Genomic DNA, 14,042 nt, shown 5'->3' with positions numbered 1-14,042 from the left:
CAAAGTACCTCAACTTATTTCGTCTCTATAAATTTAATTGCAGAAATAAATCAATCGGAGGTTCCCATAAAAATAAATCAATCGGAGTGTGCCTTGTCACGTGACTTGTCGGCTCTGAAATTTGCCTTTGGAACAAAATATATATTAAGCCTAGCTTCTCCAACATTGCCTTTCCCACCGTCTTTCTTACGCTACTCTAAATTGAATTCTGGTGAAGAACAACGCTGTGAAAGACATCCAGATGGTCAATACATATGCTGCCTTCCTGCTCCTATTCTTAAGGATGTGAGTCAGTTTATTTATTCTTTATCATATAACCCTGTTTATGTGTCTAAGATGGTTAGGTTCTCTTGTATATGCATGTGAGTCAGAAATGTTTGTGTTGCATGGTTAGAATGTGAAATGTGAAATTAAAACTATTGTGAACTTGTGTTTTTGTTTGAATTTAATGGGAGGTTTGAATGTGAAACCATAATATATCTATAGGTTATCTTTACGAAGCAATGTATAATGTACACTACTAATGTATAATGTATTATGCGCTGGTTTGAAAATCCCGTTAGGTGTATGTTATTTTGGTTCTGGAAAATTTTCCACCCCGAGGAAAATATTTTCTCTTTTTTTCCTCCTGGCGGGAATTTTTTTACTTCTGGAGGAAAAAATTTCCTCCAGGCGGAAAACCTTTTCCTCCAGGCGGAAAATTTTTTCCTCCAGGCGGAAAAATTGTCCTTCAGGCTTTTCTCGTGTCGGAAAAAATGTTTCCTCCATCTGTTATGTTTTGTTGTATTTGATTTGCAGATAAATGGATTCAGATTACCAACGAAGGTTTTGGGACTCGGAGATATCGAGGGTAAAGGTTAATTGTAGATCGAACTTCTGGAAAGCCGTGTCGGATATTAAGTTCAAACTGACTCCAGCCCAAATAAAGAAGTTTGAGGATAGCTGTTTTGGCCACTTTTTGAAGGCCAACGAGATACAATTTAGTGGCCACATCGTCAACAGCATGCTGTATAGGCAATGTGTTTGCGAAGACAAGGACTCTATGGTATTCAATTTTGGAGGGCGTGGTGCTAGATTTACACAGAGGGACTTCACCATAATTACAGGTCTACGGTTTGGTTACGAACCCAATAGGCAGGTTAACATCTCTACTCGTATTAGTGACACGTATTTTGGCGGAAAGCGAAAGGTCACTAATTCCTCCAAGCGGAAATAGTTTTCCTCCAAGCGGAAAAATTTTCCTCCAAGCGGAAATAGTTTTCCTCCTGTTGGAAAACATTTCCTCCAAGCGGAAATCGTTGAATAATTTTTACTCCTATTAGAAACTAATTTCCTCCACTTGGAAAATCAATTTCTAATAGATTATATAAGTTAATAGTAAGGAAAATCAACTTTGCGTAATACCCTTTCAATAGCGGGGTGTCTATCACTCACAAACACCAAATCTGGAAAATCTCCGATGGCATCCTTCAGGTTTTGGGAAAACCATGTATATGCTTGCTCGTTCTCTCCATCTCCAATGCCGAAAGCCAAAGGATATATTTGCTTATTGCCATCCATGCCCGATGCAATATACATGTACCCTTTGTATTTCCCTTTCAATGTAGTTGCATCAACAGCCAATACGGATCTTATGTGGGATTTAAATCCCCTAATGCTTGCTCCAATCGCCATAAAGAAATATACAAAATTGTTATTATCGTCTGTTTTGATACGTGTAACAGTCCCAGGGTTCTTCGACACTAACTCAAAACAGTAGGCAGGTAACTTAGCAAAATTCTCCTCTGGAGATCCCCTAACACTGTTAAGTGCATACTCTTTACCTCTCCATGCTTTGTTGTAACTTATATTCACCCCATATTTCTGCAAAAAATCATGTTGAATTTCTTTGGGTTTGTAAACACGTGCAATACCTTCATATTTAGATTTGATACATTGCCCGATAACCCGACTACTGGCTTGCTTGTGTTCTCGATGCACGATATCTAACGAGCAACTGTGTACATTATCAAAAATTCTCACAACAAATATTTCTCCATTTTTAAATGTGGTTGCACGTAGTCGCCATTTACAAGTATTTTCCAAGCATACAACCTCATACCGTTGTGTAGTTGATCGTGTCACCTTGAACTCCTTATTTTCTCGCATGCAATAGATACTCAGTTTATTCTGTAGGTCACGTTTGTTGCGAAATAATTGTCCAACTACTATGCTCTCACAGCCAGTGAACTTTGACGAAAATATGGCCATAGAACCACTTCTGTTGCTCGATGATATGTGGTCACTTGTAGCACGATGAACCCTAACATCATCAACTTCTTCATTGTTCATTTCAGGATGCATATCATTATCATTATCCGGCAACTCATGATCAAAATCTACATCATTATGACCAACATCATCCCCTGCTGCATTGTAATTCTCATCATGATCAATATGATGCAACTGCTCATACTCCTCGTCGTTAGGAAACCGTTCAGCATAGTCACCTCCAACATCAACTCCTTCGTGAATGTTAAATGATGTCCAGGCCCCCCCACGAACATCAACTTGATCTCTAAACTGAGTTTTTTGAACCATAATTTCCTGAGATGTAGCCTGAATTGGTTCAGTACCGGAAGCTTGTGGTAGACGACCGCCAATTGGAGGACAAGAAAAAGAATGAAGATTACTCCCACTATCCGAAGCAAATGCTGTTTGATGAACATTTCTACATACATGTTCAACTTTTGAAATCACCTCAACATACAATGGAGGCCGCATCATTGTCATCCCTCCATTCCTCACTTCTTGAAGAAAGCATTTCACATCCCTATCACATCGTATTTCTGTAGGATCCAACTTTTCTGCACATCGTCCATATATCCATTTTAGCTTTAGCAAATATTCATTTCGATCTATCTCAATAGAATTGAAAATCTCATCCTCTAACTCTGATTTTGTGCATCTCTTGCCGACGGAAACCATTACATTTTTACCATTTCGATATTCCCAATCACCACTATCATTTTGTACCAATGTTCCATTGTATAAAACCGCAATTACAATGTCATCATCTTCCATTTGACTACAAAATTAAATGAATAACGTTAAACTAAATCAATAAATATATAAAATTTTGAATACTATTAAACAAACATATTAACTGTATTAAAAAAATTGATTCTGTTTTTTTTTTGGGGCCAAATATAGCTTTTTCCTACTGGCGGAAAACTGGCGGAAAATTGGCGGAAAACTGGTGGAAAACTGGCGGAAAAATGGCGGAAAACTGGCGGAAAATTGGCGAAAAATTGGCGGAAATTTGCGAAAACTGACAAACTGGAGGAAATTGGCGGAAATTCATCTTTTTCGCCAAATTTCCTCCGTTTTTACTGTTTTTCGCGATTTTTCAGTTTTACACAAAATTTCTCCCATTTTCAAACCATATGCCACCTAAAGTATCTTTAAAATCACATAGAACATCTCATAAATCAATTTCTTGCATACCCATATCAAATAAAAAGCTTAAAAAACCCTAAACTAATAAAACTTATAAGAAAAAATAGAAAGAGAAAAAACAAAAAAAACATACATCTAATAAGAAAAAAGATAAAATTTTTACCTGATTTTAGTTTGAGATATGAGAAAATACAAAAAAATGAGAGTGAGAGGCGATGAGATGCAAAGAGTTTAGAGAAACCCCACGAACAGTTTTGTATAAATCCCACCCCCACGAACGAACGGCTGTGTAGAAGAAAGGAAAGCTTTTGTGTAATTTTCAATTTTATCAAGGGTATTTTTGTCCCAAGGTGGCTAGTTTTTAAAAAAAAAAAAAATTTTGCTATTTTTCTAAAATGGAGTTGTAAGGTGGCTATTTATGGGAAAAACCCTAATAATATATTGCGACATTGATAAATCTGCGACATTGATAAATCTGTATTATTATTATTCATGTAAATTTCCAAAATAAGATTAAATTGAAATTAGATAATTATTAATGAAAATTATTACATTATATACAATTATATACATTTTTAGAGAATTAAGGAAATTGATAATATTAATAACAGTTTCACATTAAAAGTAGAAATTATTTATACATAGAATTAATTTTATTATGAATATTAAACAACCATAGGCACAGAATACATGCAGAATGCATAATATTAATTAATAAAATTAATAAATTAAAAATCATATCAAATTTTCATAACTGTGCCAATACAATTCTCATAAATTACATCTCTATCCTACAGTATTAACAATGTTTTAGTACAATGCGGCGGAGAGTTATCCGCCTTTAATCGAGAATGGCAATTTCCAAACATATGCACCGCACCCAAGTCTATGAACAACTGGATGGTGCATCTTCTTGTTTATCAAATATTCCTCTAGCAGCTCTGCTAATTAAGTTATGAACCTGTAAATAAGTTCAGTGAATTAGTAAACTTCTCTTTTAGTCTCATCCATCCTTTCTATGCAGAAAGTTCGTTGATAATGAAAACTTACCTGCTTAGATGAAAGGCCTATCTTCTCCAAATCATTTAGCTGGAACAAGTCAAAAATCATATAACTTAGTACTACTTATATCATTCACTGAAAGTGACACTTTGTATTTATGTTGAATTCTTTTGCACGCACTGCTTACCGATTTTAATGGGCTAGTTTCCCTCAGCTCTAGTATGTATTCTGCTGTTTTCACACCTATCCCCTGAAAATGTTCGAAAGGGTGTACAAAATTGAAAGGAAGAGAAAATAAAAAATTTCATGAAAATGTATTATCTTATCTGTTATTAGGAAGCCATGGATATGTATTACCTTTAACTCCACCAGCTCTTCCCTGCAAATATTTGAAAGCCAATTACAGATTCAGCACCATCTTCTTTAAGGAATTCTAATAATTCAATAAATAGACACAAAATGGTATTCCAATTTACAAGAAGTGGGCTTAGTTATGCACAAACACATACTTAACACTAACCCTCACGTCTAATCGCGTTTGAATACAATTAACCCCCTACTTGGGCAGAATATGAACTCTATTATGTGTTGGCTTGACAAATTTAGTTGGGGTCAATTTCTTGACAACTTAAATTCTAGGCTAATGGTAGTTTAACAATAGAAGAGAACAAAAATCTGATAGAATGATTAGCTAACCCTCATGTCTTTTTCCATTCAATAACAAGATGATATAGTGAAATAGAGCTCTAATACCAAAAGTTAATCTTAAAGAAATTCTGTCTAATCGCGTTTGAATATAATTAACCCCCTACTTGGGCAGAATATGAACTCTTATTATGTGTTGGCTTGACAAATTTAGTTGGGGTCAATTTCTTGACAACTTAAATTCTATGCTAATGGTAGTTTAACAATAGAAGAGAAAAAAAATCTGATAGAATGATTAGCGTACCTGCTCGCTGTATTTAAGAAATCGATATACTCTTGAACAAGGTAGCTCTGCAGGCCAAAAACATACAGGTGAGGACCAACTTTTGAAGAGCCTAATTATCTTATGGAGTTTGGTAGTTCGGTTTTACCTTTAAATTAGAACTGTTTGCATTAAATTTATCAAGTGGGGTCCCAAATGCTTGGAATTTGATATTGGCACAGGTCAAAATAGAAGGTGTTTTGGGAGTCGTTGGCTCAAAGTTGAAAGTACATGCTTGATCTGTGAATGAGAATTCGTCGAGAGGCTTCTGATTTCCATTGGTGTTGATAGGGGAGAGAACTTTTCTTACGGGACTTCTTAGTGTATTTTTCCTCTCACTTATAGGTGATGGTGGAGTAATGTTTCCTGAGCTCTCATCCTTGGTTGATGCCTCATCTACGCAGTCATATAAAATCAAATGACTATATACCGAAGGAAAAACCAAAGAAGAAACTTCTAATTGCTCAAAACTGTAAAATACCAGGCAAACCTGTATTAGATTTTGTTAGAGTCCCCCCATTGCCATCTCTGTTTTCGTTCTTAGAAGCTTGACATAGACCCTGCAAAATTAATTTCAATCCATAAATGTTCTCATGCAGCTTAAATTCTAATGTAAATGTAAGGGAAAACTAACATTGATTGGACTTGGAAGAGTCTCATCCCCTGGTGGAGCTACTAAACTGTCATTCAAACTTCCTTCTTGTAAAGTTTTTGACCAATATTCCTTCATATAACATAACAATATATCAGCAAATTCAACCTATTCAATATGATAGCATGCTTGACAAAAAAAAAAAAAAAAAAAAAAAAGAAGAGAAAAGACCATGAAATCCAGCTATTCTACTCTGAGAGCATATAAAGAAAATATGCTGGTATTTCCACACTTACCCTTATGCTAGAATCACCCGGATCTTCAAAATTGAATAAATTTCTGAATGGCACCGAGACGATCCTGAACAAACTAACAGTTAGATAACAGAAACAGTAATACCAGCTTTTGCAATGGAAGTTTTTTAATCATTACTTTCCTATACCTTTCTTTTACCATAGCATCCGAATTGTTAATGACCCTGTCTTTAGCAGAGCTTCTACTTGCACCGCGTTTCTTAAGGGTACCAATAGAACTTGAAGTTTTCCCCACACATGGAGAATTGAATGCCCCAACTCTTTGAGCACCCTTGGTCTTTCCTTTTGATTCGAGCCAAGCACGGAGTTTCGCTTCCATGTCGACTTTGACCTTCGGGGTCTCTTGTTTCTGAGCTGAGGAAACAAAATTGGATATATTGCGTGACCGAGCAGCCAAGCTGACTGTATGAACAGATTCCTGGTACTCTCCTGGATTCTATTAAGCAAAGAAAATTTTCCACATAAGTTATTAAAGATAGAAAGAGGGAAAGAGCCAAAAAAGAAAAGAAAAAAAAGTTAATCTAAGGATTTACCAAGCAGGCCACCATCAAAGCATGACTGGTTCCTCCAAGAGAATCCTGCAATATCCTTGTCAATTTGCTCTCCCTATAAGGAACTCGATTTTTGTTGTTATTGAGTGCATAAATCACATTGGACAGTGCAAACAAGGACTGGTTGATCTTGGCACTCTCTTGTAGACGAATACCTTCATTGCAGGTTCTCCTGTTATCTTCATTCCCTGTTTGTTCAGAAAGATAATAGAACAAAACCCCACATTAAAAAAAGAAAAAGAAAATCCACCATACATTTCTCTCTATCCAAACAATTACAGGAAAAATGGTGAGAAAGACACCTGCTAAGTCTATGAGATTCAGCTTTCCAGAAATAACAGCCCCAGAACCGTCAGGACAAGGAGTGGAAACAGAAATTACAAGAACTCCATGGCTCCTACTAGAGACATCATTGAGACCTGTATGTGCAACTTTCCGCCTCTGAATCCCGGAGGAAAATACCTCGTGAAATTCCGGCATAGAATTTACAGGGACCCTAGATAGTCCCCTGAGATGAATCTGCCCGTCTTTATCATCCCAAACAGCAATTTCTTTGACTTTGAGTTCTAATAGGTCATAACACCTATCCATATACACTTCGTAGTACGAAATCTCTGCTTTGCTTCCTGTTTTCTGGCACAGAGACAAGATCGTCGACATCGCCAACGGCATTAATCCCGGCAGCTCCTCTGTTCCCTGCCATAATCAAACAATATCTGGGTATTTTTTCTTCCCTAAGAAAATGAAGGAAATGTAGCGAAAATTTCGAATTGAACCCAAAATTTTCAGAAATTTTAAGGATAGACCTGCATTGTGTAGGTCTTTCCACTGCCAGTAGCTCCATAAGCGAACACCGTAGCATTGTAACCATGGAAGACACCAGGAATAAAAGGGCTCACTTCTTTGTAAAAGATCTGAGTAATGTTGTTGTCTTCTTGGCCAAAAAAGGAGTCCAACCGATAACACTCTTTACGGCTGCAACAGAAAACAGTAGAAAAAGAAAATCACAAATTTTTCCTCCATTTACAAAAGGAGAAAAAAAAAAAAAAAAAAGAAACCCAGAAAATCCCAGACCTGGTTTCTTTATCTTTGAGATAAACAACCACTTCATCACCAGACTGGCATTCTTCTTCGAGTAGAGAGACACATGGGGTCTGGTCATCATTCTTCACGGCGATTTCATGAGGAAGAAAAGGGCGAACCCTTACTATGACCCTGACTTTGGAAATTGAAGTGGGGTTTACTTTTGCAGCAGGAGTGGTAGATTTCGTAGTCTGGGTTGTGGTCCATGGGCCGCCTAAAGCCGCCATAGATTTGAAAGAAAATAAGGCCTGGAATTTGAGATAGTGAGAATTGAACGTTGAGTTTTGGTTTTGGCTTTGCAGAAAATTGAACGTTGGAGAGGGAGAGGAGGAAGGAAAAGAAGACAGGTATTCTTGATGTTGTAAGCACTAAAACAAAGGCAAAGAGTTAAGAGAGGAAGTTTGAAACTATTTGACCGTTGGAGAGCCTGGGGTCCACTTTATAAGTTTCTGAATTGGGCGGCTTTCTTTTTGTTTGAATTTGGATGGAGGTTTGGATAAATCCCTCTATATTTTAAATACCAAAGTATTTTTTTTAGTTTAATATCGGACTTGTTTTTAAACTTTTAATATTTCTCAATCTGCTGACCAAAACGAACAATAATTCCTAATTTAATATTTTGTTCAGTAAAAAGTAAACATTCTAATTATCTCACCTTTTTCAAAAAAAATATATATATATCTCACCTAAAGAATAGGGGTAGGATGATATTATCACTCATATAGAATATTAGTCCGGAAATGTAAAGATTAAAAAAAAAAAAAAATTATTTTTCTCAAAAATTGAAACATCCCATTCAAGTATAATTTAATGTGACAAATAAGAAAAATCTAGCAATTATTTTCTCTAGTAGAGGTTCAATATTCGAATTCCCACCTTCGACATCAAAAAAAAAAAAAAAAAAAAAAAACAGAGCAGTAAAAAAATCATAAAAACTTACAATTTATGCTTTATAACAAGTAATAATGATATTTACCAGAAAATAATAATAATAAAAATAAAAATTCGAAAGAATGCAATTGAAAAATAGTATAAATCATTTTAAATTTTTATTTTTAAGCGATACAAACATATAGTAAAAGACGAGATTGTTAGCTATATCAAAATCAGACTAATTAGAATTTTTCCTTAACAAAGCAGGTTAAAAAATATTTTTTATTCTTTGTAATTTAGATGCTTATGGAAATAATAAATTGATTAAATTATATTTTAATAAAAAAAATAAATATACTCCTTGAAGAAAAAGGAGAAAAAAGTATATTAGGAATTAATTATCCAAAATAATTTGAGACTTAGAAAAAACTAATAAAAGCATAAATAAATATAATAATAAGCATGTATTTTTAGTCAAATATAATTATATTTAAATACATATTTTAAGTATTATATTACTAAATTAAGTTAAAAAAACTATTTTATAATCAATAAATAGTTTGATTATATTAAACATTTAACATTGAAGAAAAGTAAGAGATAAAAAAGTAGATAATTGGGACAAAATATTGTAAAAAATATTTAAAAAATCAAAAAATCCAGTTGGGAGATAAAATGAGTGGGGGCACACAGGACATTTTAATTTTAGAAGAGGATTAGGAGAAAAAAATAAAATGATAAAAATAAAAAATAAAAAAGAAGAAAAAAAGGAGGAGTACACGTGCCCCCAGACCCTATGTGGGTCCACCCCTACTTTATTTGACATAAAAAGATTAAAAATTATATTCTAATATAGTAAGTAACAAATGGTCATAATTAAAATATAGAGAGGTAAATTCAAATAAAAAAATATTAAATAGAAAAAAGCCATAGTGAAAATTTACCTAGGTAGAGATGTATTCCCTTTTTTTTTTTTCTTTTTTTCTTTTTTTAAATGAAGATGTATTCTTTATTTATTTTAAAAAAAGATGTAATAATATATTTTTTTTGCATTGCATCACATCAATTTTTGTGTGGAAAGTACTGAAAGATGATGACTCAACCTATTGGCCCAAATCCGAGAATTTTCTAATGGGCCCGAAAGAAAGTGAAAAATAGGTCCGTTAGGGAAGGGCAAAGACAATTTTAAAAATAAAATAATTACTACAAAGCTGGAGGACCTTCCAGCAAAGCTCGTGTGAGTTGACCTTTTACGACACGTGTGTTAGGGTTTAAGAGGATTTTTACCTTTTAAAGATATTTTTATTTTCGTCTCGTACGCTGAGGGAATAAAAACAGAGCTGTTAAACCCTGAACCCCAAGAATTGTTGAAATCGAAGACAAAAGATGGACAAGAGCATGCTCGCAGACTTGAATCTTCCTGAAGAAGACCAAAAGAGAATGTCCACCATTGTAGAACAGCTTCAGATCCGCGACAGGTGCCTTCTATATATATAAACCCAACTCTGTGATTTCTTTTGTTTTTTTCTTGAACTTGGTGACACTGGTATTTATTTATGATTATATCAGTAAAAATTTAATTATACTCATGTTTCTAAAATGGGTATGATAGGTTGTTGTTATTAATCATTGTTAGCTGCCAAATTTTGATTTGGCAAAAGTAAAAGCTACCATGAAAATTAGCTTTCCATTGTAGGCATATATAGGTGTATGTAGGATTTCATATTGGGGATAATTGGATATATGCCCATTTGTGGTTCGTATGTAAAGTTATTCGTATTTTGGATAGTTTATGGCTTTCAATCGGTGAGACATCCTTTCAGGAATAGAAAAGGCTTAAAAAAAAAAAAAAAAAAAGGAATGAAAGCGTTGTGAAGCATGATGGGTGTTTCTGAGCCCAGAGAAGAGAACTTTCAGGCCATGTACTGGGAGAGAAATTTTATTTTGGGGTTGAGGTTTATGCTTATAATTTTTCAGGCGGTAAAACACTAAATAATTGAATAAATAAATACAAACCGAACTAAATTGTGGATGATTCGTGTTTGGGCCTTAAGAAGCAAAAAGAGGATGGAAATCAAAATAGCCATGAGATTCTATGAAAACAACCAAGGAATTTCATGTCTTGAGCAAAATTGAAAATCTATATTGTGACAGAAAGATATAAACCTAAGAGCATAGCCAGGTTATATGATCCTATTGTTAAGTGCTATCTTTATGTCTGTTCCCTTGACATGCTGATAATAATTTTATCAGCCCAAAATAATAATAAATTCTTAGGACAATATAGTGGTTTTTGAGTCATAGAGGACCAAAAAGACATAAGCATAATAACCATATTTGGTTATGATGCTCTGCTTATTATCCTAAATGGAATTATAGATAACAGCTTAAAATCCATATTGGATGTTTTACATTTATTAGTCCTGATTTACTATTCTTTCCAATAAGATGTCTTCTTTCTGTGGTTCTGTTCTGAATTTTTGATTATATACATTACATATTTTAGATTTCATTATATGTATTGTGGATGATTTTGTGATAGCCTCTGAGTTCTTTTGTGTCGTCTTGCTCTATGAAACCATATCGCAGTTTGAGGATGTACAATTCGTTAGCGGAGAGGTGTTTTACAGACTGTGTGGACAACTTCTGGCGCAAAGCACTCACCAAGGAAGAGGATACATGTGTACGCAGCTGTGCCGAAAAGTTTCTTAAGCACTGGATGCGTGTTAGCATGAGATTTGCAGAGCTCAACCAAGAAGCAGCTAACCAAGGACCAGCTACATCAGATTAAATTGTTTATGGAGAGGTTTTAAAAGAAAAACCTGCAATTACCGGATATTGTTCATAACAAGTTCACATATTTAAAGATTCCTTCATACGTGCTATGCCCATCTTTTTGTTCTCAACATTTAAAAGGGTTCATTTTTGTACTAATTGAAATCTCCTTTTAATTGCAGTTATATGTTCATTGAATTTTGATTGTGTAATATTTTAGATATGGAATATGGTTGAGATTGAAAACAATGGGAAAACAAGAATTAGAAATGTCCAAGTTAGAAATTCCATTTTTGGATGGGATTGGATTGAACAGTTCAAAAGTTGCACAATTAGACTATGTATGTTGCCCAAGTCGGATGCATAACTAATTAGATTGCTGATTGATTAATTTTGTTTCCTTCTTGCAGCTTTCTAAGCATGATTTGTGTTTTGATTATTTGCTTTTAGGTGACTTTACAGATATGGGGTGAATGTTCCTCTGGCAATGTTTCTTTTTAGTCAGTTTGGTGGTTTTTTGGGTCTTAATTTTCCAAAGAAAGAAAGAAATAAAAAATAGATAAAGGGTAAACAAAAGGAACGATAGAAAAAATTTGCACGTATTAAATAACTATATCACATTGTAATTGGTACTATTGGATGCAACAAAACCAAAAATACAAGAAAGAACAAAATCTAAGCCTCGAGCTTATTCAATTGGAACTCACTGAGCTAGGATGTAGTGTAAATCCATGAAGTTGGAGTATAGTATTGGGTTGAGGATGGGGTATAAAAGTGCCTGGATGGAGTATAGCCCGGAGAAGATGGGGTGTAGCCCGGCAAGGATGGGGTATAGCCGGGAGAAGATGGAGTATATCCCGGAGAAGATGGAGTGTAGGCCGGCGAGGATGGGGTATAGCCGGGAGAAGATGGAGTATAGCCGGGAGAAGATGGGGTATATTCCGGCGATGATGGGGTATAAATAGGTGAAGAGGGAGTATATACGGGTGTAGATGGGGTGTATTCGGGCGAGGATGGTGTATAAACCGGTGAAGATGGGGTATATTCCGGTGAAGATGGGGTATAATAGTCGGGTAATCCAGTTGATGTAATAGAGTGAGTCTGTTGAGCTTCAGCATCATCAAGATGTTCATGTTCATCACCAACAACATCAGATTGATCATCACTTTCACATTCAGATGGGTCCTCCTCCTCCTCTTCAGCATCAACAGCATGTTCATGTTCGTCACCAACAACATCAGATTGATCATCATCCCATTCACATTCAGATGGGTCATCATCATCATCATCATAATCAAGAAGATCATGATCGTCCATCCGGGACTCAAAATTATGGTCGCGTACCATATCATCAGAGATGTCATTATCAGAATCGTAATGATCATCATCATCCATATTGCAATACAAATCTGGTGGTACCGAAAAAGAGAAACGCGAAGGCATAGCCATCACTCTCATCCTAGGTTTTCGTTCCAATCCCTCAAAACCCATTTTTCTTCCTACCCAAGAATTGAAAAAAAAAAAAAAAAAAAAAAAAAAAAAAAAAAACTTAGAATTCAAAATAAAAAAGAAAGGCACTTCAACTCAACGCTAATTAAGAACCACTTACCCTTTGTTTTTTTCTTGGGCAAAATCCTAGCTAGACCTAGTTCTTCCTTGTCTCAAGACGACGATGCGAACGAAAAAGCAAGCAAGTAGCAGAGTAGTAGTGCAGAGAAAAGCGTGTGACTGATTGATGATTGATGTTTTTTTTTAATTTTTTTAAACTCCAAGTTTAAGAAAGTGGAATGGGTTGTGTTTAGATATGTATTTTATATGGGCGTGGAAATAACGAACCCTCTCAATTGGTCACCGACTGACCAATTTTAAGACCTAATCCTACAGAAATTTGGAAACTATACCTTGGAAAGGTCTTGGAAATTCGCTTTTCCTTTTTTTTTTTTTTTTTCTTTTTTTTCCACTCCAAATAATATATATGACTAAGGTTTGGTATATAAGGAAAAAATGAAAGAAAAAAAGAATAATTGGTGAATCATATAAATCCGGTATTATTAGTTTTACTCAATTGTCTTTAAGTTAATCCTTCTCTTTATTTTTTTTAACTCAAATATTATATTTCTTTTTTTTTTTTTGGTTAATCATTTGTCTTTTATTTTATCTAAAAAATTGCTTTTTTCTGATTCATATTAATTATTTATTTGTTGATTTTTTTTTTTCATTTACGTACTCAGGTTTCTTTTTTTTTCATCTCTTTTTATTTATATATTCTATTTTGAACTTATATATATTAATTCTTATTTTTACTAGTATGTTTTTTTTTTTTTTTAACTCAAGTCTTTTTAGTTTTTTTAGTTGATTTTTTGACTTCTTATGGTTTTTTTTTTCCTCACTCCATTTTTTTTTCTGTTTTTTGTTTTTTAGTACACTTTTTTAATTACTGTGCTTTT

The 14,042-nt window shown here is 34.3% G+C and overlaps 4 protein-coding genes across 4 annotated transcripts; 1 reads left to right on the top strand and 3 right to left on the bottom strand.

Moving 5' to 3' along the window:
- Positions 1-41: 41 nt before the first annotated feature.
- On the bottom strand, positions 42-3,062 carry LOC132804350 (uncharacterized). Its single transcript, XM_060818643.1, has 2 exons — positions 2,971-3,062; positions 42-2,846 (listed from the first exon to the last, which is right to left on the bottom strand). Exon 2 carries the CDS (start codon positions 2,770-2,772, stop codon positions 1,372-1,374), a length of 1,401 nt encoding a protein of 466 aa, XP_060674626.1. The 5' UTR covers positions 2,773-2,846; positions 2,971-3,062; the 3' UTR covers positions 42-1,371.
- Positions 3,063-4,129: 1,067 nt separating this feature from the next.
- On the bottom strand, positions 4,130-8,327 carry LOC107430566 (kinesin-like protein KIN-10B). The gene is made up of 14 exons (XM_048463677.2): positions 7,939-8,327; positions 7,671-7,839; positions 7,167-7,560; positions 6,847-7,052; positions 6,442-6,749; positions 6,296-6,359; positions 6,042-6,131; positions 5,889-5,967; positions 5,517-5,803; positions 5,390-5,436; positions 4,798-4,819; positions 4,628-4,690; positions 4,489-4,527; positions 4,130-4,399 (listed from the first exon to the last, which is right to left on the bottom strand). Exons 1-14 carry the CDS (start codon positions 8,172-8,174, stop codon positions 4,325-4,327), a joined length of 2,079 nt encoding a protein of 692 aa, XP_048319634.2. The 5' UTR covers positions 8,175-8,327; the 3' UTR covers positions 4,130-4,324.
- Positions 8,328-10,117: 1,790 nt separating this feature from the next.
- Positions 10,118-11,910, top strand: LOC107430565 (mitochondrial import inner membrane translocase subunit Tim9). Its single transcript, XM_016041412.4, has 2 exons — positions 10,118-10,298; positions 11,410-11,910. The coding sequence occupies exons 1-2, from the start codon at positions 10,207-10,209 to the stop codon at positions 11,609-11,611; spliced, it is 294 nt and encodes a 97-aa protein (XP_015896898.3). The 5' UTR covers positions 10,118-10,206; the 3' UTR covers positions 11,612-11,910.
- A 147-nt stretch (positions 11,911-12,057) lies between these two features.
- On the bottom strand, positions 12,058-13,418 carry LOC107430568 (uncharacterized). Its single transcript, XM_016041417.4, has 2 exons — positions 13,205-13,418; positions 12,058-13,094 (listed from the first exon to the last, which is right to left on the bottom strand). The coding sequence occupies exon 2, from the start codon at positions 13,084-13,086 to the stop codon at positions 12,307-12,309; it is 780 nt and encodes a 259-aa protein (XP_015896903.3). The 5' UTR covers positions 13,087-13,094; positions 13,205-13,418; the 3' UTR covers positions 12,058-12,306.
- Positions 13,419-14,042: the final 624 nt, after the last annotated feature.

This window comes from Ziziphus jujuba, chromosome 6 (genome assembly GCF_031755915.1).
Source record: "Ziziphus jujuba cultivar Dongzao chromosome 6, ASM3175591v1".
NCBI lineage: Eukaryota > Viridiplantae > Streptophyta > Magnoliopsida > Rosales > Rhamnaceae > Ziziphus > Ziziphus jujuba.
Note: the sequence above shows the minus strand (reverse complement) of the source record. Positions and strands in the feature narration are given on the sequence as shown.